Below are 27,230 nucleotides of genomic sequence, written 5' to 3'. Positions count from 1 at the left end.
ATTGTATTAATTACTTAGGTATTTTTAAGTAAAGCATATACTTTAAAAGTGTGGCTTAATTCAATATCATATTGTTTGAGTGAAATGTATTGCAAAGGAAATTCAACTAAATAAATATTATTCAACCTTTTACTAGCCAAGTTAAAATTAATTATTGTCTTTGTTACTTTCACTTAACTTAGTTAAGTAGAGTTTACTTAATTCCGTATGTGAAATTTACTTTAAAAACATGCGTGTGAAATTTACTTAAAAAAATATTCGTGCAAAAACTTGCGAAAGAAAAATTAGTAAAAAGTAAATTTTACTTATTGTTTTTTTTTCAGTGCATAAGGTATATTTAAAGAGACATCTTCTGTAAAGCTATCAAATATTTGTATAATTGCAAATAAACAATAAATACAGTGTAATAAAAAAGTGAAGTCTTCCATTTGAGACACGACTATTCTTGTAAAATCCACACACTAGATGGCAGAGTACAGCGTGAAGTGTAAGTACACATAATTCGGGATGCAGAATGTTTACTATTCCAAATCTCACCGACAATAAATTTGTGGTCACAATTTGTCAAAGTTTTGTTGAAATTTTCTTTCCCCATCACACAATTTTCTCAATCTCATGGATTGCTATTGAAATCACTGAATTTTGTATGTGAAAATTCACTGAACAGAGATAAATGTGACTGTGTAGTGATTGTGACATACATAATTCACCTTTGTTGTTAAGCGTAGTTCTATACACTGTTGATTATAAATGCAGCACTTTGTTCTTAGCGTGTTTCTTCATAACTGTTCAGGGATCATGGTCCCTTTAAAATGTTCTGAATGTGTGATGACGTGGGGCGCTTGGCAACGCCATTGTTTACTCTGTGTTTTTCCATTCAAATAAACGACACACGCATTCATGTGATCAACGTGAGAAATTGTCTCTTGCAAATTACTGCAATTTCCACAACTGCACATTAATGATGCCATAGTATTTTTTGCATACTGAATTGTTATTGATCTTTATTGCACATTATAGTAAGTTCTACTATTTCCTTCATGCAAATTAGTTTGCACCATTTACTTTCCAGCCTTTTTTCAGAAAAAGAAGGAAGGAGAATTGTTGCACAATTTTAGGTCATAAATGCAGGAAAATTGTCCTAAAAGAAAATTGTTTGAATTCCTGAGCTCAGGCTGAGAAGTGAACAATGCAACACTCTGCTTCTCTCTGCCTCTTTTCTTTATTTCCCTCTATTCTTTCACCCCCCTCTTTCTCTCTCAGACTTCATCAGTGGTTGCCAAGGTATCTGTGTGGGGCAGATTTAAATTCTCAGCTGCGCTCTGAGGCCAATTTGTTATCCTAACAGGAGCCAATCAGAATACAGGTGCCCGCAGCTTGCTGAAGATTTATGGGCCCTCTCTCTACTCGTGCCGCGCGCAGATCATATTCTGGATATGGCACAGCAATCCCAGCAAACATAATTAGACAAGTTTTTGGAGACCTTTGTTTTGGTGTTTAGAATACCCCTCACCCATAGTTGGATTGGAGGTGAAGAGGAGAATGGGGAGTGAAGAAAAGTTTTTAAAAACCGAACAAAGTGTTGTTTGGGTCAGGGAGAAACTTGTCTCAGTGAACTGTCTGTTCTGATGCTGGGTGTTTTGGTATGTGGGTGTTCCAAAAAAAGAAAAAGTGGTTAAAAAAGTATTTTACTCCTATTACAGTATGTACAGAGAGGTATTTCATGACAAGTCACTTACATGTCTTGATAGGCGCTGATGTTGGTTATTTAAAGTGGAGAAATGATGTATATAATGAGGGTGTCAATCAGAGGTGTGTGGGCAGCGAGTGTGAGATCAGACAGTTAAATGAGGGATAGATCTGAAAATGGAAAGTTAAAAATGAATAAATAAACACTGGTGTTTGACACTAACTACATGTTTGGTGATGAGGGGTCTTCTGGGGCTGTCACAACTAATGAGTGGCAGGGGCCATTTTCAGCAATGCATATTTAATAGGGCTCAATGACACACACACACACACACACACACACACACACACACATATATAGAGAGTGAGAACACACACCTGTCCGACTGAGACATGGTCATTAATCACCTCATGTACAACACACACCATGACCTCAACAATGACTTCATCAGTATCTGCAGAGAACTTACAGAACATACCTCAGCTTATATCCTTTTTTTGTCTAACGTTGACATCTCTTCTCTTCTCTTCTCTTCTCTTCTCTTCTCTTCTCTTCTCTTCTCTTCTCTTCTCTTCTCTTCTCTTCTCTTCTCTTCTCTTCTCTTCTCTTCTCTTCTCTTCTCTTCCCTTCCCTTCCCTTCCCTTCCCTTCCCTTCCCTTCCCTTCCCTTCCCTTCCCTTCCCTTACCTTCCCTTACCTTCCCTTCCCTTCCCTTCCCTTCCCTTTCTTTCCCTTCCCTTCCCTTCCCTTCCCTTCCCTTCCCTTCCCTTCCCTTCCCTTCCTTTCCCTTACCTTACCTTACCTTACCTTACCTTACCTCACCTTCCCTTCTTCTTTTGTTTCATCTCCTCTTTTATCATGTTTTCTCTTTGTCTTGTTTTGTCTGACCTCGTTCCATCCCATCAAGTCTGTTGGTCTGTCCTCATCTTATCTTGTCTCTTTTTATCTCCTCTTCTATCCTTTGCCTATCTCTCCTCATCTCATCTCTCATCAGTTCTCCTTGTCTCACCTCACCTCACCTCATCTGTTCTTGTCTCATTTTATCTCCTTTTCTCTCCTCTCCTGTTTTTCTCACTTCATGTCATCTCATCTCTTTTAGTTCCTTGGTTTTGTCTTCTGTTTTCTTGTTCTTTTTCCCATATCCTCACCTCATCTTGTCTTCCTTGCCTTTCTTTTTTTTTCGGTTCTTCTTTTCTTGACTACTCCTCATCTGTTCTCCTTTAGTTCTTTTGGTCAGTTTTCCCTTCTCTTGTCCTATCTCTTATGTGACCTTATCTTGTCTCTCTTCTTTCTTCAGTTCGTCTCTTCTTGTCTCATCTCCTCACCTTGTCTTGACTCCTCTCCTTCATTTTATCTCTTCTTCTCTAGTCTTATCTCTGCTGGCCTTAGCTTGTCTTTTCTCAGCTTTTCTCTTCTTATCTCACCTTCTCTTCTCATCTTGACTCCCCTAATCTTTATTTCATCTCCTTTTCTCTCTGCTCTCTTCTTCTCATGTCATATCATGTCATATCATCAGGTCTCATTTTGTGCCCTCTCCTCTCCTCTCCTCTCCTCTCCTCTCCTCTCCTCTCCTCTCCTCTCCTCTCCTCTCCTCTCCTCTCTTATCTGCTCTAGTTCATTTGTTTTGATTTTGTTTTCTATAGTCCAATCTTTAATTATCCTCATCTCATCTCCTCTCATTTCTTTATTTCATCTCCTCTTATGTCATCTCATCATTAGTATCCATTTCTCATTTACTCTCATCTTGTTTCACCTTGCCTACTTTCAGCTCTCCTCCTCTTGTCATCTCACCTCCTCTTCTTGTCTTGATTCTTCTCCTTTCTCAATTTTATTCCCTGTTGTCTCAGTTCATCTCTTCATCTGGCTTCTCTCCTTCTCTCGATGTTCTTTCTCTTCTCCTCTCACTTCCTGTCTCCCAGTAAACAAGTCATGTTCCTCCTTCAGATCATTATGTCCCTAGTTTCTCAGTCCCTGTGGACTTTGAAAAGTGCAAAACTGCCATTGTCTCCAGACTGTCCTCTGCATAACCCTACCCTGTCAGCACTCCTTTTTTGGGTTCAATCTGGCCTCTCTTTATTTCTGTCCACCCCCTGGTCTGGCTTCATCTCTCTCTCTCTCTTGCTCTCACATCTTCCATCATCTCAGTTGGCTTCAACTCTTCCCCCAGCTTCCCTCCCAAACAATGCTCGACATAAATCACTGTCAATTAAGCACACTATGTAAATCAACCATTTTAATTTCATTCCGCAATTAAGCCACTCCATCCGCATTCGGCTTCCCCTCACTGTCCCGAGATGAAATGAGCTTTCAATAGAGATTCAGCCAATAGCTATGAGTTACACTTCAACTTGAGTGCACACGCTTCCAAAATGACCTTAATTAATTTCACTCCGTCACCCCTGTCAGCTGGCAAATTAGTGGCTGCAACCTTCTGCGTGGGTAAAAATGATTTGGCATTTAAGTGACTGACTTGACCTTGTGAGTGGCCCAACTTCAGACGGCGGAGGAATGACACAGAGGCGGCCTGCAGGAAGTTAGCAGAGCTATATTTTTAGACGTGCACTTCTGCTGACTTCTTGTCACTCTGCTGCTTATTGCAGGGCTGATTACTGCCTACCTGCAACCTGCTAGCTTCCCTTTACAGTTTGTGCACGGTCGCACCTGACAGGAAGAACGGAAGCGAGATGACGCAGGTTTGGATAAAAGCATGGAGCTGGAGGTGGAGGTGCCACCTGTGGCATCACACCATCAGTTGGAGAAGCGAGAAGGGCGGAAAGAACGTTATGGAGAGAGAGTGTGAATACAAAGAAATGCGAGCTTCTGCTTTTTTCCACAGTTGACTGAGCCTCCCGGTTCATGCACACAAGTTTTGCATGAGTTTGTGCACTTCTGTGTGTATGTGTTATGCATGCATGTGTGTGAGTCAGTGAGGCCTAAGGCAGTGTAGATGTCACCCTCAGCTGGGGAAAAACAGCTTTGTTATGTAAAGCCACCATGTGGAATCCTCCGTGTGGCCTATTTTCATTATACGGCTGCATTATTATCATTTATTACCATTCATTACGTTTATCAACCTGCTCTCACTCTCTCCGTCTCTCCCTTAGTGGCTTGTGTGAAGGACAGACCTCTATCTTTTTCTTTTGTATTTCTTCTGAGGTTTATTTTCCCTATTGTGGAGAGATGAGCGAATACAGACGTGGTGGGTATGGCGTCATGACTTGGAGAGGTTTTTTTCTTTTTTTTTCTTAAGGAATCATACATAAGATATTAACATGGGGCAAATTAAGTGTGAGAACTTAAAGGGTATCCTCACTATGAGTGCTGATATACAGTCAACCAGCACTGGAACCTTTCACTGTTTCACTCTATTGTTTCTGTGTTTATGCATTTCAGACAGATTGTACTTCTGTGCAATAGTTGTGGGGAATTTTCATTGTTTCACCAGTAGTAACAAGTGACTGTCTTTATGAGTGAGTCATTGAATCACTCACTCAAATGGTTTATTCAAAAACGCTGATTCGTTCAGGAACTAAAAAAAGTGACTGTCATTAAATTATTGCATTATACATTCAATCAATTTGTTTAAAACACTGATTTATTCAGGAACAAAACAAGTGGCTTACTGAATTGAACATACCATACTAGGATAGTACTCTTACTATTTCTTTATTTAGAACTTATGTTTTAGACACAATACTTTTTTTTTTTTTTGCTCCGTGACCATAAATTGACAACTGTCCATAGTGTGTCTCAAATGTAAGTTTAAACAGAAATAAGTCAATATTAACTTATTTTTTAATATATATTTTTAAATATATTTTTATAGTATTTTTTTTTTTTATAATTCAAAATATAAAATGACCAGTACTGTTTGTTAAACTGACAGTTTAGTATTATCTGGTCATGTTCTCTTGTGTATATATACAGTATGTAAGAAAGCAGATGTAGGTGCACTGTAGGTTAAAGCTTAAAAATCGCTTGGTGATAGATTAGTTAGTCGCTGACCCCAGTAGCCCCATCAGGCCTGATTCCAGGGGGGTTCAGTCTGTCCATTCATGGGTGAGTGTGGGATGTATGGGGATAGGCCGATAAGAGATGGAGGTAATGGAAGGGCTGGAGCACGACGGAACAAAAATCAGCTCTGGAAATGGAATCCACCGCTGGAACGTGTCCAGAGATATTGGAAGGCATCTTGTGGAAAGAGGCTATTAAAGATCAGAGGAGTGAGCAGCCTGTGGCCGTTACCCTCGTAGGTTAGAGGTATGAGGGATGGATGTGTCTGGGGGTAGTGTGTGTGGGCTGGTCCAAAGACAAACCTTTTAGGCTGATAACTGACCGAACTAAAGCTCTCAGCGTCTCGATTCGGTATTAATAGAGAACTGGACCTGATAAAACACGACAAACCCCATGACCCCATGCTAATCACAATGGCAATGTGACTGCAGCTAATCCATTTTACACTACATCTTTTTTTAACACCGCATCCGTGCTGCTGGCATGACCAGGCTTAAAAGTTCTCATTTGTAGGGCAGGAAACACCAGCATGGGGCTCAGAGCAGTAATTAACTGCTAAATTATTTAAGTACAATGCTAAATTGTACAAGTTTCATCAATAATCTATTGAAGCATTAAGGCTATGTTAGTACGTGTCACAGCACTGAATAGACTGGAGAACACCAGTGTGACACCAGAGAGACCGCTCTGACAGCTACTTTCCGTGTGACGTAATTTCTTAAAGACGAAGTGTCTTTTTTTCCCCAGTGTTAACCAATAAACCTTTTTTCCCACACAGAGCTGTGTCATGGCTTCAGTAGTCATGTTTAACATGATTTTAGGTGTTTCGCATCAATGTTGTTCAGTATTAATTTTGTCACAGATTTCTGTTGTATTATCAGTATTGATGCACTGATAATAAATTATCTTTTTTTCATGTCAACTTTTAGGGAAGAATTAGGAGTGTTTTGGAAACAATTCTGTGTATCACAGAAATTACACTTTTAAAGGGGTCATATGATGCTATTTTTAAAGATGGGTATAATATAATATGTTAACATGCTTTAATGTTTAAAAAATACATTATTTTTCCACATACTGTACATTATTGTGGGTCCTCTATGCCTGGTCTTTCTAAAATGCATCGATTTCTACAAAGTCCCTCCTTCTGAATAGCGCAGTGTGCTCTAATTGGCCAGCTGACCCAGTGTATTGTGATTGGCCAAACAACTCAAGCGTGTGTCGGAAATGTCACGGCCCTTACCATAATCGCAAGCTTCAGCTTTCAAAGCAATTATAAAGACAGTTAATAATGTTGTAGGTTTTATCTGTTCGAGCCCCATCGGATTCTGAAAATACAGATGACCAAGCCGATCGATCGGAACCTGAAACCTGTGTATTTGCAGTACACAAGCTGCGGTTCAGCTGCACGTGAAAGCACAATGGGCGCGTGCTGCTTCAACTCTGCTTGAGCGACCAGTGTGAAACAGAACACGTAGTGCATCTATGTTTGTCAGCTTTTCACAACAAGTTATACGCGGAGAACCGAGGATACTAATCTCTGCACTTTTGATTGTATGAACGACAAACAATATATGCATAACTCTACACTGCACAAAACTCCACATTTGAACAGTCAATAGCAAATACTTTAACAAACAATAAAACATACTTACAGGCTCTGATTCAGAAGTGCCAGATTGCCCTAAATTGGAATTATCCCCCTTTTTTTTAGGACAGCCGGCCTTATACTCTTTCAGGTTCAGGAAACTATCTTCCATAAAATTCTCTGTACAGTGTTGTAAATAAATCGAAACCACTGATTCCTAATTGCGTCCACTTTCGGAAGGCCAAATAAAGTGTTGCTTTTGCTTTCGCACAGAAACACACAGCACCTTCACAACATGGCGGCGACAACACTACTACGATAACTGAAGCCACGCCTTCTTTCTTTGCTTATGCATTTGGGCGGCTTTATGCGTATATTTCCACCTAGTGGCGCAGGTCGGTGAGGGAGAATTCGAACGAGGCGTTTTAGCTAGGTCTGGATCTGCCTTTTCTTTTAGATAGAAGTCTTTTTGTGGGAGACTTTGAGCTTTGTAACTTTGCAGATCTTATACATGCACAAACAGCTACATGACACACTAGAGAAAAAGGAAAACATGAAAACGCATTATATGACCTCCTTAAAGCTAGTCGGGGGTAAAAGTGATTTGTGATGCATTTGTTAGATCTTTCAAATTGCACACCGTAGTGAAAAGCATTCTGTGGGATCCTGCCAGGCTGTTGTTACATGATTCTGTGGTCTATGAACCACATTTTAGCTTAACGCTGATGATCAGTGAGTATGTTCTGTCTCTCTATAGTCTAGGTGCCGAGACTGGATATTAACAAATTACATCCTGTTTGTCTGCACCAAGAGTCAGTTTATAAGGCTATAATGATTAATCTCTCTGTGAAGTACACAGCAATATCCTCCTGTCTATATGTTTCTATTCATCAGCTCAACGGAAATGACCCTGCACCAGAGAGCCGAGCCGCTGCGTACGGTCTCAGTGAATTGTGTCTCTGTACAGTATGTGTTTGTTGTTGTACCTGAAATGAGCGGAGGCTCTTGAATTATTGAGTGACTTTGTTGTATAAGTGTCCCTCGGTGGGCCGGGACAGGCCTGCGGTGCCGTGTGTTCGTGTGCCATATGTCCACTGCACCACACTGAGGCGCTGCATACACTGTCCTTCACCCCCAACAAGTGCCTGCGACACTCAGCGGTCAACACAACACACAAACACACGCATATATACCTTAAAGCTTAGAAATGGAAGCTACAGCTGAGAAGGTTTGATACCAGGGATGGGTGTGACCTTCCATGTGTGCTTGAAATACTAAAAGCGCTATTTATCTTTCTCTTTTCTGCAGGCATTTCCTGTTTAAGACCTCTTCAGGGACCACACCTCTCTTTAGCAGCTCATCCCCGGGTTACCCTTTGAACTCCGGCACAGTATATTCGCCCCCACCGCGGCTCCTACCCAGAAACACCTTCTCCAGAAGCGCCTTCAAGCTGAAGAAACCGTCCAAGTACTGCAGCTGGAAATGTGCGGCCCTGTCGGCGATCACTGCTGCCGCTCTGCTGGCCATTCTCCTGTCTTACTTCATCGGTAAAATATCTCATTCTCTCTTTTTTGGCTGTAGCTTTTAATTGTTTTTGTATTGACTGTGATTTACCATTTTTAAATCAGACACTATAATGTAGGAGACTATTACGTTATTGCGTCATCACTTTTTTAAATCATCTGAGAGACTCATTTAGGCATTGTAATGAACACTTATATCTGTACAAACAGTTGTTCGGCAATAGCAATAAGCAGAACATTTAATTCCACATAGAAATTAAGTAGGCTATTCATCATTAAATTAGTGTGTGTGTGTGTGTGTGTGTGTGTGTGTGTGTGTGTGTGTGTGTGTGTGTGTGTGTGTGTGTGTGCGTGTGCGTGTGCGTGTGCGTGTGTACTGTATATGTGTGTGCATATTTTATCCAGATGCTGCTCATTATTGAATGTGCCTGAGGAGAAATGTAGAAATGTTACCTAACTCATACCGGATGATCTGTGACTAGATCTGTGACTAGAACTGTGACTAGAACCTGTTACATTGTTAAGATCTGAATTATTAAAAGCAACGATCGCCTTGTGCTTTATGCATCGAAGGTACCCAGCTGGCATTATTCAGTGTATATCTTAGAGGGACTGTCTTCTACCATTTCTGCCACAGAGTGAAAAAATTAAAAAGTAATTGTGAGATCAATTTAAAACAAGATATAGAGTCACACTAGCAATGTTTACATGCACCCAAATAATTGATGGCTCAATCGGATTGAAAATCCTTCATGTAAACACCTCAGTCAATCCAAATGAGCGCGATCCAAGTGAAATTTCGATCAGATTGAAAGGGGTGGTCCTTTTAGGTATGAACGACAATTATACTCACTGTAGCTCCGGTGACATTAGCTTTCTCCAGTTCTGAATGCAGTGACTGGGGCACTGCACATGCGCTGATGTTTGGTTTAGAATACTTAAAGGTATAGTGGAGGATCTTTCCGAATTTTAGATAAGACCCGCCCTCTCCACTTTTTGAATAAGTTTGATTGATTCACCAGAATGATTGACAATTAGGAGGACCAATAGTATAGGTGATCCACCCGGAAGTAAAAAATCCTCCGCTATACCTTTAAATGCACATGTAAATAAAAATGTTAATTTGGATTGTAAAGTTTAGGGTTCATATAAACAGAACTTTCAGAATCTAAAATCGGATTGGATTTATTAGGATAATAGGATTGATGAAAATTAGTGCATATAAACATACCTGCTATGCAGTGTTAATTTTGACTGCAAATTTTGATTTAGTTTTAGTCATAGTCGTTTGACTAAATGCCATTTAGTTTTAACCATATTTTAGTCATCTTAATTGTATTAGTTTTAGTCTAGTTGTAGTCAAATATCATAATGGGTTTAGTTTCAATTTATCTTAAAATCAAACCACTTATGATAAAGAAACAGGAACATGATATTTTCAATTAATGATATAGGCCTATGCATTCTTTATAACAACTTGCATACAACATTCTTCATTCTTTCAAGCACACATCTATATTTGTATAAATTAAATATAGATTAATCCTTATTAAAGCTATTAAAGTAAATAAATGCACGGATCCAGTACACTGCACAGAAAACCAGACTGAATTGAGCTCTCTTTCTGCTCTATATTTTTACCCAGACATTTACATTTTTGAATGTTTTATAAGACGTGCAGCAAATGTATGCCAGCTTATGTCCCGCTGGGTAGATTAGCATGTTACAATTCAAATGTGTGCATCTACCACGCAGGACATCAGTTCTGACTTGATCTCTACCCATTCTGTCCCTCCCTAACATTTTCGCCTCTTTAGTGGGGAAATCCTATAGTATAGGCTGATTTATTTTTGCGTTGTTTTATTATTTGGCTTACTTAAGTAAACTACATAATATACTTGTGAAAAATAATTTCAGTTTATATACAACGTATTCGTTTACTCGATGGATATCCAAGTCAACCTAAAGACAAAGTCAACCTCTTATTGTGGAGGACACTTTAAATGCAAAGCATTGCCATGCGTCTTTAACCTTGCACTGCACTTGTTATTATTTTCAATAAGGCGTCTCTGCTTTGTCTTTTGTGTGTGTAAGTTATTGGCTAATGGAGAAGCGTTGGCCTTCCCCTCACACCTCACAAAGCATCGTAAAGACCCCCAGTTGAGAGCAGAAATGAGTCCTCACTCTTCACACTGGATGACTTTAATACTGAGGGTGTGAACAGCATGAGAACTCAAGAGAAAATGAGAAAATGTACACTCTCAATGAACATCAGAGAGAAAGTGAGACAAGGATAAAGGCACAAAGCCACATAGACAGACAAAAGCGGACACAGAGGAAGAGGCTGGCTTTCTGTGGCCTCTATTAGAAGCACACCTGGGCTGTGGAGTTTTGCTCTGGCAGGATGCCTCAGTCCCCTCTGTGTCTCTATTTAAAAGCCCCAAGCAAGGGGCAGATGTGTCACACGGACCCGCACTGCCCCTCTTCTCTCTGGAGACGCCGCTCAACAGATGGGGCAGTCAGCAAGTGCAGGAGTCAGCACAAACGCCCTTGTTCTTCCTGCCTGCGTCGCTGTATGTGTATTCAACTACCCGTCTGCCTTTCCCATGTCCTTCAGTGCTCCACAGTCTTTTGTGCTGTCTGAAACTCGGCTCAATTATCCCGCTCCAAATAACACTACACAGAAAGCCAGAGGAACGATGTTTCAGCATAGAGGCCTCAAAAAGTGTTTGGACATTAAAGTGAAATTTGAAAGTAATATTGTCATTTTATTGCAATTGAAATGAACTGTTTTCTATTTTAATATAATACTTTAATATTGAATAAATCAAATTTATTCCTGTGAGGGCAAAGTGGAATTTAATTTAAAGATTTTTATTGTAAGAAGTGTATTTTAAGATTTGTTCAGTTTTAAATCTTAAAACAATAGATAGAAGATAAAAAAAAGTCTTAAGTCTCTTTCTGGTTGTCAAATGTTACGTTACGTCTGGAACATTGTTAGTTAATGTGATGACCTACATCTGTGGATGAATTAAATTAATTAAAAGTAATTTCAAAAATATCTCAAAGTGAAAAGTGAAGTTAGTACTGACAAAAGTATCTGGCTTCATTTGTTTGCAGATGCATAGGCGGATTAACCATTGGGCAACTAGTACTCTAGGTGTCAGTGCCCAGGGGAACCAAATAATCTTAATACAGATTGTCTCACTGTGCGGATGCCACTATGTTTTGTTAAGAAATTCAACTAAATGTATGTATTTGTAATTGTTACTTATTGTCCAAACACATCATCAAATTCTCGTATAACAGCTGTAAATTGTTTGAAATCAGAGGTCAGACTTTTATTTTGGTCTGAACAGGATTCATTCCAGTGAGATGATTCATTCATTAAATGTGTATTTACTTTTCTAAAGGTAATTCTGTCGGCACTGTCAGCAGTATTCAGTTGATGGAGGTCTTAACTGTCAGAAACTGCCCCTGCTTAAGCTGTGTTTATGGACTTTTTTGTGTGTGTGTTTGTATGTTAGTGCATCCCCACAAACAGATAAATGTGCCACTGCGGCATTTTCCCCAACACAGACGTGGCTGCTAGTCCGCTGAGAGATGCCCAATTTCCCTGGGAATGGAAGGAGCTTCCAGGGGAGAGAAAGAAGAAGTTATTTTTATTTCCGCATTTTTTACTGGAGGCCTGAAAGACTCCTTTTTGCTGCTTTCTCTTTGGGGATGGATAACTGTCCCAGAACGGCACTGTAGCCCCTGAAAGCCTAAATTCAGCACCGGGAGAGGAGAGCTCACAGATGCTCGTACTAACACATATCAGCTCCCCCTGGCTTACACACACACACACACACACACACACACACACACAGGTGTGCAGAGTAGTTATCTATGAGTAGAGCAAATGAGAGGAAAAAGAGAGGAGGAGACACAAAGAGTAGCATCAAGATGAGATGAGACAAAAGAGAAGAGACAATACAACCTCATAAGATGATGACCTGGTGAAATGAGTTGAGATGAGATACAGTAAAAGGGAAAAAGGGATTAGAAATAAATGACACAAGCTGAGACCAAACGAGAAGTGAAACAAGATATCATGATAAGACAAGAAATAGAGATGAGATGAGAAGCACTGAGACAATAGAAAAAGATGACACAAATTAATACAAGATGAGAACCGAATTAAAGTGGAAAGATGTGGGGGGAAATCATGAGAGTTAATTAAGAATTAAGAGATGAGACAAATTAACAAAACAAGAGGGAAAAAATCTAATAGAGACAGGGCAAAATTAAAAAAAGGAATGAGACAAATGAGAGCAAATGAAGAGGAGAAGCGTCAAGATAAAACCACAGGCAGAGATGAGATGAAATGTTAAGAGAAGTCTTGAGACAAAATAAGAAGGATTTGGATGAGAATGAAATTACACAAAATAATGAGAAGAGAAGCATCAAAATTAGATGAGATAAGACAAGAAATAGAAATTACACAAAAGAAACAGGATGAGAATCGAATAAAAGTCTCAAAACAAGATACGAGAAGAGGGAGTTGAGAAGAGATGAGACCTGACGAGAATAGACATGACAAGGGTCACGTTGTCATGTGTCATGTCACATTGTACAAAATAACACAAGATGAGGCCAAAACAAGAGGGGAAACATCAAGATGAGAGAAACAGAGATAAGACAAGAAGATAAGAGAAGTATTGAGACCAGAAAGAAATGAAACAAAGATGAGAAGAAAATTATTAAATAGAGATAATGGGATGAGACAAACGAGAAGCATCAAGATGAGACAAAAGAAACAGAGATGAGTCAAAATGATAATGAAAGACGTTGAGATTAACACAAAATGAGAAGACAAACAGCGAAGAGAGAAGACAAAACGAGAAATAGCGATGAGACAAAAAACATGACGAGAAGAGAATAAAAGTGTCAAAACAAGCAAGAGAAGAGACTTGTTACATGCATTCATGACATCACTCTCACCACTGTTTTGTGAGGCTGCTACAGCAGGGAAGGGGTTGCTGGGATACAGGTGAGCGGTCCTGATGCAAAAGAGAAACAGGTCTGTCATCATATGTTGTGGAGAAGACAAACGCTCAGCAGCTCCCTCGCGGTCTCGTCTGCGCTAAAGACTGCTTGATTCATTGGCCCAGAGTGATCAAAGAGAGGAAGAGGGAGATAGAGGGAGAGCGGACAGGGGGCAGATGGAATGTGTAACAGAGATAACAAGGTTTAGACTCCATCGGGCTACATGTTGATTCCACAGGCTGCAGTCTGAATGGCTCAGAGCCCGGTGAGGAAAAAAACACTACATCAGACCAGCAACAGGAAGATGACGACTCACTTATGGCACACTGACACAGCTAAAATACACACCGTAAACTGCAAGTCAAGCATACTTGCTGATAAACATGTTATACACAAGTAGACCATTTTCTTTTATCAAATTCTTGTTGGTCCTGGAACTTATTAACAATCAGATTTTAGGGTGAGGGTCAAGCATAGGGTTTGGGTTAGTGAACAGCAACCAGTCCTTGTCCACTGATTCACTAAGGGTTATGTTGGGAAAATGATTAGGGTTAGCACATATACATACAGTGCATACATGCAGGGCTTGACATTGACTTTTTTGCTCACCAGCCACTGTGACTAGTGGTTTTCCAAAGTTACTACTCAGCATTTTCACTGGCCACAATTTTGACATTGATACCATGGGGAAAAACTGCCATATATATATTTTTAAAAATTATCTCAATTTGGCAGCAGATATATTAGGCTGCTGTCAATTTAAAAGCTGACACACAGATCCATTATACTGTTATACATCTTTCTCAACTGTTTACGTTCACTTCAAACATAATTTTTAATTAGACAGGCATTTTGACATTATTTTGTGTGTATTTGACTGTTTAAGCGCAATAAGCAGTGAAAAATAACTAAATTTAGCACTGAGAAGCGGTGTTATGTGCTCACACCCAAAAGCTGCGGGACTGAGTAAAATGATGCGCAATCCTAAGCCGAAATTCAAGCCCTGTAACACCAACAATATTCATCTGGAGCAAATTAAACGAGTGAATGAGGGGAGGCTGATTTGTCAACTCGTTGTCGGAGAGATATGATCTAGAAAGCACAGCTGGAATCGTGTGTCTGCAGAAAATGAGTATTGGAAGCGTTTCAGATATTTCAGTATCGATATGTATTGGAAAATCTATATTTTAGACAACACTCCATTGCACTTTATTATTTCACTTAATTATTTCAGATGCCTTAAAATTTTACATATATTATACATAAATATCAACCCGCAAAAGTGGCTATAGTAGGAGTGATTGTGTTACACACCACTGCTGAAATCCACCCGCATTTGGGTTAACGTCAAGCCCTGCATACATACATACATGCATACATACAAACATACATAAATGTATTTATTAAAATTACAAAATTATTTGTATCATTAGCATTAGTTATTTATATTTATTTATCTTTATTAGTGTTTTTGATTATATTATCATTCATTTATTTAAACTATTAATATATAATTATTAAACTAATTATGAATTATTAAATTATTATAATTGCAAATGTATTTATTGCTAATTGTATTGAATTATTATTTTTTTTTTTATCACAAAGTACTTTTATTTGTATTTGTTTATTTATTTAGTTAGTTCCAGAACCAAAAGAATATGTTGCTCTAGTAACTAGCATGCTGCTAGATCACTGTGCGTTTTCTGTGCGCATCAGTGTCCTTGAGCTGGGAAAGTTGTGCGTGGGTATGGCGATAGTGTGTGGTGCATGTGAGTTCTGTGTCACCTCTGTATTGTGTGGATACAGAGGCAGCTCATACATCAGTGGAGACAGGCCGTGTGGTGAGTGTCATGGAAGTAGACAGAAGACAAATTTGCACACACACACTCTCTCTCTCTCTCTCCCTCTCCCCCTCTCTCTCTCTCTCCCTCCCTCTCTGTACCCCCTTCTCTCTGTATTTTTAGCAGCATCATCACTTCCCTTCATTGCCCACCAATGACTCAAATGCTCATCGCCACTCTGGGCCGTTGACCTTCACGCCAGCCGATGCGTGCACCTCCATCCATAACGCACCGCTGTCTGAAGCGTTATTGAGTAATCAGAGCCGCTTTCTCTAACCGCATGCCGCAGTGTTGGGGCGGTCTGAGGAGTCAGGCAGCATCCATAAACATCACCCCACTACCACCGAAAACACATCGATTGCCTGAGACAGTTTTAACTGCATGCTTCCTGATGTAGCTTAGGGATCTTAAAGAAAACATAAAACTGCATTAATTTCCATAATGTGATGTATTTTGGAGTGAAACATAATGTTCACTTGCACATTATGTAGAGCAGGACTTTGTTGTATCCATCAGGATGTTTTATTGGATTGTGATTGTTTAGCTATATTACTGTTAATATTGTTTTCCACAACCCACAAGGCTTTTAATCAGCAGAAAAGTAATTTTAGAGGCAAATTTATTACATTTTCATGCAAAAAAATAAATAAATTATGAGTAATGTAAACTCATGGATAATGCACAATAACATCATGGACATCAAGTTAATACAAACGATTTTAATTTCACATTATTATAAAATGAAAATTATGTCATCATTTACTACCCTTATGTTATTCAAACCTGTGTGACTTTTTGTCTTCATAGATCACAAATGGAGACATTTTGAATTATGTGCTGGTTGCTCTTTTTCATTCAGTAACAATGATTGGGAAAAAGATGTGAAAGCATCATAAAAATTTCCTAAACATTATACATCTCTACCGTTTAAAAGTTTGGGGTTATTGTTTTTGAAGAAGTCTCTTATTTTAAGCAATACAGTAAAATCACTAATATCGTGAAATACTATTACTATTTAAAGTAATTTTTCTATTTATTCCTGTGATGCAAAGCTGAGTTTCCAGCATCATTACTCCAGTGTTCAGGGTCACATGATCCTTCATAAATCATTTTAGCATGTTGATTTGGTGCTCAAGAAACATTTCTTGTTATTATAAATATTGAAAACAGTTGTGCTGCTTAATGTTTTTGAGGAAATTGTAATAGAAATAGAATAGAAAGATCAAAAGAACAGTATTTATTCATAGAAATCTTTTGGAAAATTATAAATATCCTTGTCACTTTTGATGTAATGCATAAATATATACTGACCCCAAACTTTTTAATGGTAATGCAAGTCTTCTGAAAGCATGACAGCTTTGCATGAGGAAAGTAACTATTCATACACATACACATATGGTGCACTTTTATGGTGATACTGAGGAAATGAAGTCATACAGGTTTGGAATGACATGAGGGTGAGTAAAGGATGACCACATTTGCATCTAAGTTGCAAACAAGATGTTGCTGTGTTTAGTTATATGTGTGTGTGCATGAGCATGTGTGTGTCAGACAAGCAGCTTTATTCCACATTGTCATTGTGTCTCTGAGGTGACCTCGACATGTCATCTCACGGCAGTCTTGAGGGACATAGAGACAGTGAGAGAAAGAGGAAGCTGGACTTTGACACTGCACCAACATATGGTACATAGGGAACAGGAAGCATATGGCGTGTATGGTGTATTCCTGGTTCGGGAGCAGCAGGAGATGTAGTCTGGAAGCTGGTGACTCTCAACAGACTGTTTAGGTCAAGAGAAGTCGCACCAAGGGTAAAGGGACACAAGTTCACTTCGGTACGGCGGGCTGGAGGGGAGAGCATTCACGCTGGCACACATTAGAGTGCAAGATCTCTCTAAAGAGGCAGAGAGTGCGTGTGAAGGACGGCTTTCATCTCCTATCTTCTCCTCTGTTCATCGCTGTCCTTGTCGGTTTTGATTGATGTGTTTCATTTCTGGCACGGTGGTCAGCCGATCGCATGCACACGAACCCCCTCATCCAGTGCTAATGTTAGCAGCGTTAGTCCACTGCTGCTCTGGCTGACCTGTACTGTCCATCTGCAGCTGGACCTCCTCTCTGTTCATGTGTGTCCCTGTCTAACAAAGGGCCTTCTCTGAAGTAAAACTTTCAGTCTGTAACCTCTATCATTGACTGATTGGCTTCCAACACATCAAGCGCCGTCAGTAAAAAGACACGATGACCGCTGATGACCCGCAATAAAAGAGGCTCTTGAAGGTATTAGATTGATTTCAGTTCAAAAACTGTTTATAATCATGACATTTGAAGTGGTTGCATTCGCTGATACCAGTAATCAATAATGCCACATGTGGCGAGTCTTTGAACTGGACATAAGGATGTGTGCTACTTTAGACTGGAAAGAAAGAAAAAACAAAGTGTATTATTTCATAGCTGCAAAGACAATTATGCAGTACTGGCATACAAATAAACAATCTCCATTAGAGACATCAAGGATTTTCTGATCTCAAAGGAAAGAAAGGAGAATGTAAAAAAGTTGAACAGTATGAAAATACATCAAGAGAAAGTGCCGATATGATCTCACCTGGGACGTGCGATAGCGTTGGACCCCTGAGTGCTAGAGACAGACCTGAAATACGTCAGAATGTCTCGTAATGAAACCACAAGAAGAGACAGAGATGGAGGGAACGAGGGAGGCGGCCATAATGAAGACAGAGAGATAGGGCGAGTGTGTCTATCTCTGTGTGCCATTGATCTAGCTCGTGATTTCAGCTGCCTCTCATTTCCTGTCGCTAATGTGAATGGATGAGCCTCTAGGCACAACACACACATACACAGACTGCATACAAAAACAGCGTACCACAAGCTCCTCTCTTTGTGTCTTGATAAGCAGGTTTGCAGAGCACCAGCCATTCCTGCACTGTATTGAGCTCTGCGCTCAAAAAGTCTTATCAGATGTGTTTGTGGCTCTGTTTCTCATATGGTTACCGTCTATTTTTTTCTCTAAAAATGAACTGGGGGTGAATCTCATGAAAACTGTCAAGATGTCCAGTTTACATTTGACCCCATAATCAAAATAAATAAATAAGAATGTGTGTTTGTTTTTGTACTTTTAGTACCATTTTTTTTTTTAATTACAAATAGGTGAATTTTCCTTCCAGTTCTCAAATAATTATTCTTCTGATTTTGGTATGACCTGGACTTTTTAATGATAGATTTAATGCATGTTTGTGTTCTGAACATGGGGTGAGTGACGAACAACCTTTGGAGTGCAGGCAATGAGCTTTCAGTTGCATCATTTAGTTGGGCTGGGCCCCTGGAGGAAGTGTGTGTGTATTTGTGTGTTAGTGTGAGGACAGTGCTTCTCTGATGGATTAGGATGCTATTGATGGCTGCCTCACTCATTAACTGTGTATTTGAACTTGCCCCTCTCTCAAGAGACAGAGGCCAAGGCTCTATTGAAACACACATGCATATATACATAGAACCCATGGGAATCTCCCAGTGCTTTGTAGTTCAATTTCAAAGACTTTTGACCAGGCTTCTTATTGGCATTGGCTCTACCCTGTAGCCTTACCCTATTCCATTTCCCACTCATTGGTCGGCAGTGGCTCAGTGGTTCATGTAGGTTGTCTAAAAACCGAAAGGTTGGTGGTTCAATCCCCGGTTCCACTTGACCATGAGCAAGACACCTAACCCCAGCTGCTCCCGATGAGCTGGATGGCGCCTTGCATGGCTGACACCGCCGTCGGTGTATGAATGAGTGAGTGAATGGGTGAATGTGAGGCAATGTAAAGCGCTTTGGTGCATATATTATATACTATATAAATGCATATTAATTGCAAATGCAAATGCATATATAAAGGCTATATAAATGCAGTCCATTTACCATTTACTCCATAAACACACACACTAAACACATTTCTGATGTAGTCTAGCTATTACTGTAAAAAAGTGATGTATTCAGGTATGTCCATTTCTGACTGATGTCAGCTGGACAGTTATAATCAGTGTTGGTTTATTAGTAACATAAAAAATTATACATAAACTCTTTATAAAAAATTGCATTGAATTACTTTTTAAATTAATATGGAAATTGTTAAGACGAGACACTACAGGTGAATAGGGTAAAAATTTTAACTAGCAGATATCACCATGAAACTTTCCCAGTTGATTACCTACATTAAGATGAGAAAAAAATGTATTACAAGTTTTCTGTAATTTAATGTTTAAATATGCAAATTAGGCCATATCTAATTAAATATGCACTAATTTGCATATATTAAAAAAAAAGAAATCTGAGTATTGGATAAAGCCAGGTTAAAAAAAAAAATCATTTTGTTCACATATTAGATGGGAAAAAAATTACAGAGGCATTTATGGATATCTACTTTTGCTATTCTGTAAATCAGAATATACTGTCAATAGCCTTAAAAAAATTATTTTCACCATGTTTTTTGGAATAAAATGTTATATAAATCAGGCTAGGAATAATATATTTACAAATCCCTCTGTAATTGTCTTCATAATATAACTAGGTACAAGACTGGAAAGTTTGGTGTATATAGGTGCTACTGAGAAAACGGGCTTTAAAGATTTATCATCAGCCAATGAGATTGCACATTCAGCCCTTTTACTTTCACGATTGGTTGCTGATAAAAAGGAAATGACCATATTTGGATCCGACAGCATTGTACAGGAGAGAGAAAGCTTTCTAACAGTGTATGTGATGACAGGGTGCCGGCAGCGATCGCAGAGAAGCATGTTGATTAAGAACAAAATCTACAGACGCAAATAGGCAAAGTGTTGTAAAATAAACACCTAAATGTGTATTTCGGACTTTTTTTCACCACAAGTCTGAAAGAAGACATGTTATTGAAGACAAATATCCCAAAATCTCAAAATTGACCAGTAAAAAAAAAAAAAGATGTTTTTGCCTGCCGTGTCTCGCCTTAAATCACATTTGCATATCGTTTTCTAACCATCAGCTGACAGAGACTTGCAGACATGAAATGGCAAACTTTGCTGTGCATTAAAGGTGTGGTATAATGCCCCTTTTTACAATATGTAAAATAAGTCTCTGTTGTCCCCAGAGTGTGTATGTGAAGTTTTAGCTCAGAATACCCCACAGATAATTTGCTGACTCATAGGTCACATGACAATGACAACATGGCAAATGTAGTACGTCCTGATTGCATTCATACTACATTCCTACTTTGAAGAACATGAAGTTTGTTCCTCATTAATGTAGTGTCTATTCAGACAGTATATGATTTTGGACATAGCTTGGATCGTGTTTGCTTTAACCTTGTGTGTTTTTTTTTTAAATTAGGATTAGGGTGTTGGTATCTGCCTCATTTGACTAGCTTCATTAGCATATGACTATGCATGTTAGTATCAGCACCTATTCATTCTTAGTAGTAAAAACAGCATGTTTGCTTCTTTTATTATAAGCGTCAGTGAGAATGCTAAGTTGTTACTGTTAATGTGTTACTGTTTCAGATGAGATGTTGGAAAAGGGTGAGTTTTTTTTTTTCTCTTTTCTTTTACAGTAGGTTTCGTAAACCAATTACAAAATGCCGTCCAGGATAGTCTCAGCTTACAATTAGTGTCCTAATTGAGGTCAGTCTTGTTAATTTAGCGGGAAATTAGAAGAGTTAATATGCGTTTATTATGGAGGCCAAAGGAGACCGCAAAAATAAGGTAAGGGAAAATTACCTTTTAAGTAATATGAGGTCTCTTTTGCGCTCTAATTATGGCTGTGTAATTGTGTGATATGTTGAGTAGAGGTGTGTGTGGATAGAGGGATAGGATGTCCTGGTTTCTGCCGTGTGTTGTGGTATGTTAGAAAGGTGACCTGAGAGTATGTCCCTCAGCTCAATGACACACACACACACAATGCCTGGAGTGTTTTTGTGAGATTGCAAGATTCTCTGTCAAGAATTGCCAAGCGAGTCAAGGAGCATTTTCCCACATTCGTTGTTTGCTGATCGGACAAATTTTAGCAGGGAAAGCTTCCACGAAATGCACAACTCTGAATTCTCAAGAAACTGCCTGTCAGAGGAACTATGCAGATGAATTGCACATGGACACACTCAAGGCATAAAAGATAAATAATAGAATTTAGCTGCATGCCACTCCTAGGTGTGGACGCTAGAAGCGGTTAGCATGTGTGATGAAAAAAAGAAAGAGTGAGAGGGAAAAAATACAAACAGATGAATGTATGTAGACAGAGTTGCTTCTTCTTTATGAAAAATGTATTTGCTTGCCTACAGAGAAATTCATGCAAGAGCCCAGCCTCATATATAACATCTGTAGGGAAATAAGCGCATGTATTCTTTATGATGAGCAGATATGAAGACATCTCTTTCCTCTTGTTCACTTCATATTTAACATCTTAGGGAGCAATAGTGCTTATAAAATGTGTGGCCGTGAGATTTATTGTGGTTTCTAGCAGACCCGCACGGACTCGGAACGCGGCAGAAACTTCCACAGATTTCCTTGTATGTTCAGGTTTGTAGCTATGAGCTAATGTTATTATACTGTCAGCCATTAATAAGACATCAGCTCCATTTAACAGATATTTCCCCCAAAAATGTGAAAATGGTTTCAGTGTGTGTGTGTGTGCGCGCGCACGTGTGTGCGTGTGTGTTTGTGTATCTGCTGTCCATTGTGTTATTTATAGCCATGTCTCGGGGTGAGGTTGGTCCTGGCCGTCCACTCGCATGTGACTTACTTTCCACTCGGGCCAGAAGCAGCTCAGCCAACACCAGCATAGTACACAGGCATATGGATCCGTTCTAGCAGAGAGAAACCTGCCACCTGCTTATGACTATATGTGTGTGTGTGTGTGTGTATGTGTGTGTGTGGTCACAGAGGTCTAATCGGTGATGACAGGTGCGGCTGAATCATAGAGGGACATCTTGCCAGACCTACTTCAATATGCACATACGTCCGCTGACTTTCTCTTTTTTCTGCGTCTCCCGCTCATGCACACAAATAAACAGACAGGAACTGCCAAGAGCTTCCTCCAGGTCCCTATCACGTAACTGTGCCTTAAGGACAACCTTAAAACCATTTCAGCGGCCCATCTTCACACTTGTTCTGTCTCTCTTCTTCTCTGTTGTATAGCATTTCTCTCACCCTATGTCTTTCCATTGTTCCTTCGATGCATTATCTCTCCTGTTTTTCCTTGCTCTATCCATCCCTTCTTTCTCTCTGTGCAAGGTAACCTTGTAGCAGGGCTGTTGTCATGTCAGGCCAAATTTTGAATTCTGGAATATTCCAGCTGTAAACATCTGCCACTGTATAATTATGGTGCAGACAAGACAGCACACATGCATACACATATACACAAATCTATCTATCTATCTATCTATCTATCTATCTATCTATCTATCTATCTATCTATCTATCTATCTATCTATCTATCTATCTATCTATCTATCTATCTATCTATCTATCTATCTATCTATCTATCCATCCATCCATCCATCCATCCATCCGTCCATCCATCCATCCATCCATCCATCTATATCGTTTGTACAGGTGAATTAAACATCAACACATCTATATTATGCATTGATTTATACAGTTTTAATCATACACATTTCCTCACAAAGCCGAGCCTTTCAGTGAATATTCATCAGGAGACTGAGAATAAAGCTGTTATCTATGGCCTGATCTGCACACATGCGTAAAATAACAGACAGCTAATTGTTGTGCAAAATTTGCGTGAAGACAGAAAAGGAGATCACATCCTCTGCTAAAACAACCGTTCATTTTAACGTCAGTGACTATCAAGCAAGCCATCAGCTTTGGTTCTCTTTTCCTCTCACGCTCATTAGATTGGTCTCATTCCCTCGCTGTTGTATTGAACACCCGTCACTTCATGCAGTCAAGATTTAACTCAATATTGCCACCTACTGGTCCAGAATATATTAGGCTTACGCTGCACGCACATACACACAGCATGGAGGGCTGATATCCAGAATGTCTGAGCTGCAGTTAATCTGTCTGAGTCCCATCTCTCGATGGTTTCAGTTATTGTAGTTCAATGATTTGTTTGTTAATTATTTAATCGATCGAAAAATTTGCATTCAGTCGCAAATGAAGATATAAAGAGAGAGATAATGAAGGATAGGAGGTTGAGGAAGATCAAAGGAGTGGAAACGTTAGAGGTGAAGGAGTAGACTGAAAAGCACGGAGAGAGGACTGGAGGAGAGAAAGGCTATCTCAGTGTTTGCTCCAGACCGTCTGAAACAAATAAAAGAGCTGACAGAGACAGCAGAGACACACTTAGAGTGTCAGCGCTTTCCTTTAACTGAGAAAGAGGCAGAGAGAGAAAGGGAGAGGTTTAGAGAGAGAGAAAAGGAGAGGGGAACTATGTCTGAGCGCAGGCAGAGGGGGAGATGGAATTTGACAGAAGAGAAAATTGATTTTCTGGGATGAGATTTAGGTGTGATAGGCAAGCAGAGGGAAGGTGAGAAGAGGGGCGGAGTCACTAAGACAGTATACCTGTAAATCCTGTAAATCTCCACCTGCTGGATCAAAACCACAAGATGCAAAAAGAGAGAAAGGCAGGCAGAGAACATTTACAATGACGAAAATGAACCAGAAACCGTTCGTTTGCAAATAGATTTAGCGATTTCCAGTGACAGAGACAGTTGGCGATGTGATGTGTAAATGAGCAATGACATGATACACAACGCATTCTCATCCTAGGGTGTCATATACTGACGCTTTTGAAATTTCTTCAATATCCGACACAAAGGGCACCCTTTAGCGTCAATATGAGACGCCGGTTATGGGTAGGTTTAGGTCTGGGGTAGGTTTAGACCGCTAGGAGGCGCCTCCTAGACTCATATTTATCTGCGTCTCATATTGACGCCTAAGGGTGCCCTGTGCGTCGGATATTGAAGAAATTTCAAAAGCGTCAGTATATGACGCCTTGGGATGAGAACGGGCTGTGATACAGCGCCTACCAATCAGAGTGCAGAAAGTGATCCACTACCTGATACAGATGGATACTGAAATCGTGTAGGAACACCTGCAAGAAAACAACAGCACAGCAACTTGGCAACTTTCAGCAGTTTAATCGTTGTTGGTGTGAACAGGGCTTTACAGAGCGAGACAGGCATACAAATAGTGAGAGAGTGAGACAGGCAGATTGAGGGGTTTGTCATGATAGGATGAATGTGAGAGATGGAGATAGTTAAGGAGAGGGTGAAACAGTGAGGAAAGAGAGAGGCAGGTAGAGAAGTATAGTGAAGTAAATTGAAAATATAGTGAAATTGAGAATGGTAGGGAGGGCGTGAGACAGCCAGAGACAGAAGAGAGTTAGACAGGCAGAGAGATAGTGAGGTAGAGAGTGAGACAGGTAGAGAGAGGTTTTTGAGAAGATTGAGATTGAGATAGAAAGTTAAGGGTCCGACAGACAGAGATGGAATGGAATGGAATGGAATGGAATGGAATGGAATGGAATGGGATTGAATAGAACTGAACTAAACTGAATTGAATTGAGATACCAAGGTAGAGAGTAATGGTCCTTGCACACTGAGCCCGAGATTCGCGTCCGAAATTTTTGCACGTTAAAAAATAAATACAACCTCATTTTGTCAATCACGTTTACATACTGGCACCGAAACTTTCATACGTCATAAAAAAATTTGGATCGAAAATTTCAGACTCAGTGTGCAAGGACCTTAAGACAGGCAGAGAGCAAGGTATACAGACAGAGAGAGAATGAGACAGAGAGATCGTTTGAAAGGCAGAGCGAGTGAAACAGATAAAGAAAGAGTGAAAGAGACAGTAAGCGAGACGAGAGAGAGGTTTATGAAATCCTGCCATGATAGGATGAGGGTGGGAGATGGATTTAGTCATGGAGAGATAGTTTGAGATAATAAGGGAGCGAGTCAGACAGGAAGAGAGAATGAGATACTGAGGTAGAGAGTGAGACAGGCTGGGAAAGAAGAAGAGTGAGACAGGGAGCAAGGTATACAGAGATAATGAGACAGACAAAGTGCGAGACAGGGAGTTAGATTTAGACTGAGAAAGGCACCGAGAGTGCCAGACGGACAGAGAGAAGCATATTCACTATTCTAATAGTGTGTGCACATTTGCACTATGGATTCGCAAGTTAGTTAAATAATCAAGCAGTAAAGGAATTCACAAATGAGGTCACACATGAGAGTAACACAGCACCTCCATATGAACCTCCTCCTGTGACTCAGACTACTGAGGCAGTGATGGCTGCCGTCTCTGATGACTCACAATCTCACACAATCTCAGCCCGTCTTTACCGCCACTGTGAAGAACAGATGACGCAGACACACAGGAGCGAGAGATAAAGCACAAGAGCTTCCTCTCCTGCGATTCCTGCGCCACCTCTGGAGTTCAGCAGACTAAGCGCTCCTCTCTCTTCTGCTTGTGATAAAAGTTTCTTGGCAAAACTAGAAAGGACGCGGGTCGGGAAGAGATTCAGCCGACGAACTGCACACAGGCCTTGGAGCGAACAGACCAAAATAAGCTCCACAGGCATGAAAAAGAAACAACAGCCCCGCAATAAAAAGAGGAAAGATAGAGAGAGATCTGCTGTCTTTCAGCTGTCACTCAGATTGTCGCTGAATCATGCCAGCTCGACATGAAAGCTCTGAATGCTGTCAGGTTTCTGCTGCTCTTCTGTCTACGCATTTGTTAACTTTTCTTTAACCTGTTGAGGTGCGAGTAATTCCTACAGACGTGGGTCTCGCCGCCTGCTTCTCTTTCTGTCTGTGTCTTTAGAAGCGTGTCTACATCATTTCCTCAGGGCTTCAGTGATTGAATGACTGAAAAGGCGCACACACACACAGTTAAAGTGATTTTGTTAAAGAACCAATTAGATCTGTCACCCAGTTCCTATAATCTACTAGCAGAAAATCATTTTGTGGCACTTTCAATGAAGGCTCTATATTACATTACACATTTTTTGTATTTTTTATAAATAATAATTACTTATAATACAAATGTATGGCTGTCTTTAAACACTACAATTCATTAGTACATAAAACATCAGTACAGCAGACATTTGGTGTTAATCTTGTGCTGTTATACATTATGCTATTTAAAGACCTGACAATTATTACAAGACTGCAATCATTTACAAAGACATGCAATGAATTATTAAGTGTATTATTATGCCTTATATTGCATTGAGTATTGTATACTGTACAAGCTTTACAAAAGGCAGTAAAAGAAATCTCTTTTTTGTGGCATTTTTGCTCTTATTTTGTGGAAAATATGTAGAATTCTGTTGAACATAATCTGGTAATATTGCAATATATGCATGTCATTATTTAATATATTCAATAAATAAATGTGCAAGGTGCGGGGCATATGCTAAATTTGGCTGTTCAAATTTGGTGTAAAAGAGTTTTATTATATTGAGTTATTGCTATAGTCAGAGGCAGAGCAATTTAAAAAAAAAAATTCCGATAAATAAGAGAGAGCCTAGACTGGTTTTATACAAACACACAACGCTGTGACATATATCAG

General features: G+C 39.6%; 1 protein-coding gene across 1 annotated transcript in view; it reads left to right on the top strand.

Moving 5' to 3' along the window:
* tenm2a (teneurin transmembrane protein 2a) overlaps positions 1-27,230 on the top strand; it is a 297,220-nt gene that overhangs the window by 225,700 nt on the left and 44,290 nt on the right. Inside the window, exon 8 of the mRNA XM_084133288.1 lies at positions 8,600-8,838. Coding sequence (XP_083989414.1) covers positions 8,600-8,838 — 239 coding nt within the window. The remainder of the gene's footprint in view (positions 1-8,599; positions 8,839-27,230) is intronic.

Source organism: Abramis brama, assembly GCF_963993115.1.
Source record: "Abramis brama genome assembly, chromosome: 13".
In the NCBI taxonomy this organism is placed as follows: Eukaryota; Metazoa; Chordata; class Actinopteri; order Cypriniformes; family Leuciscidae; genus Abramis; species Abramis brama.
This window is presented reverse-complemented; position numbering and strand designations above follow the sequence as displayed.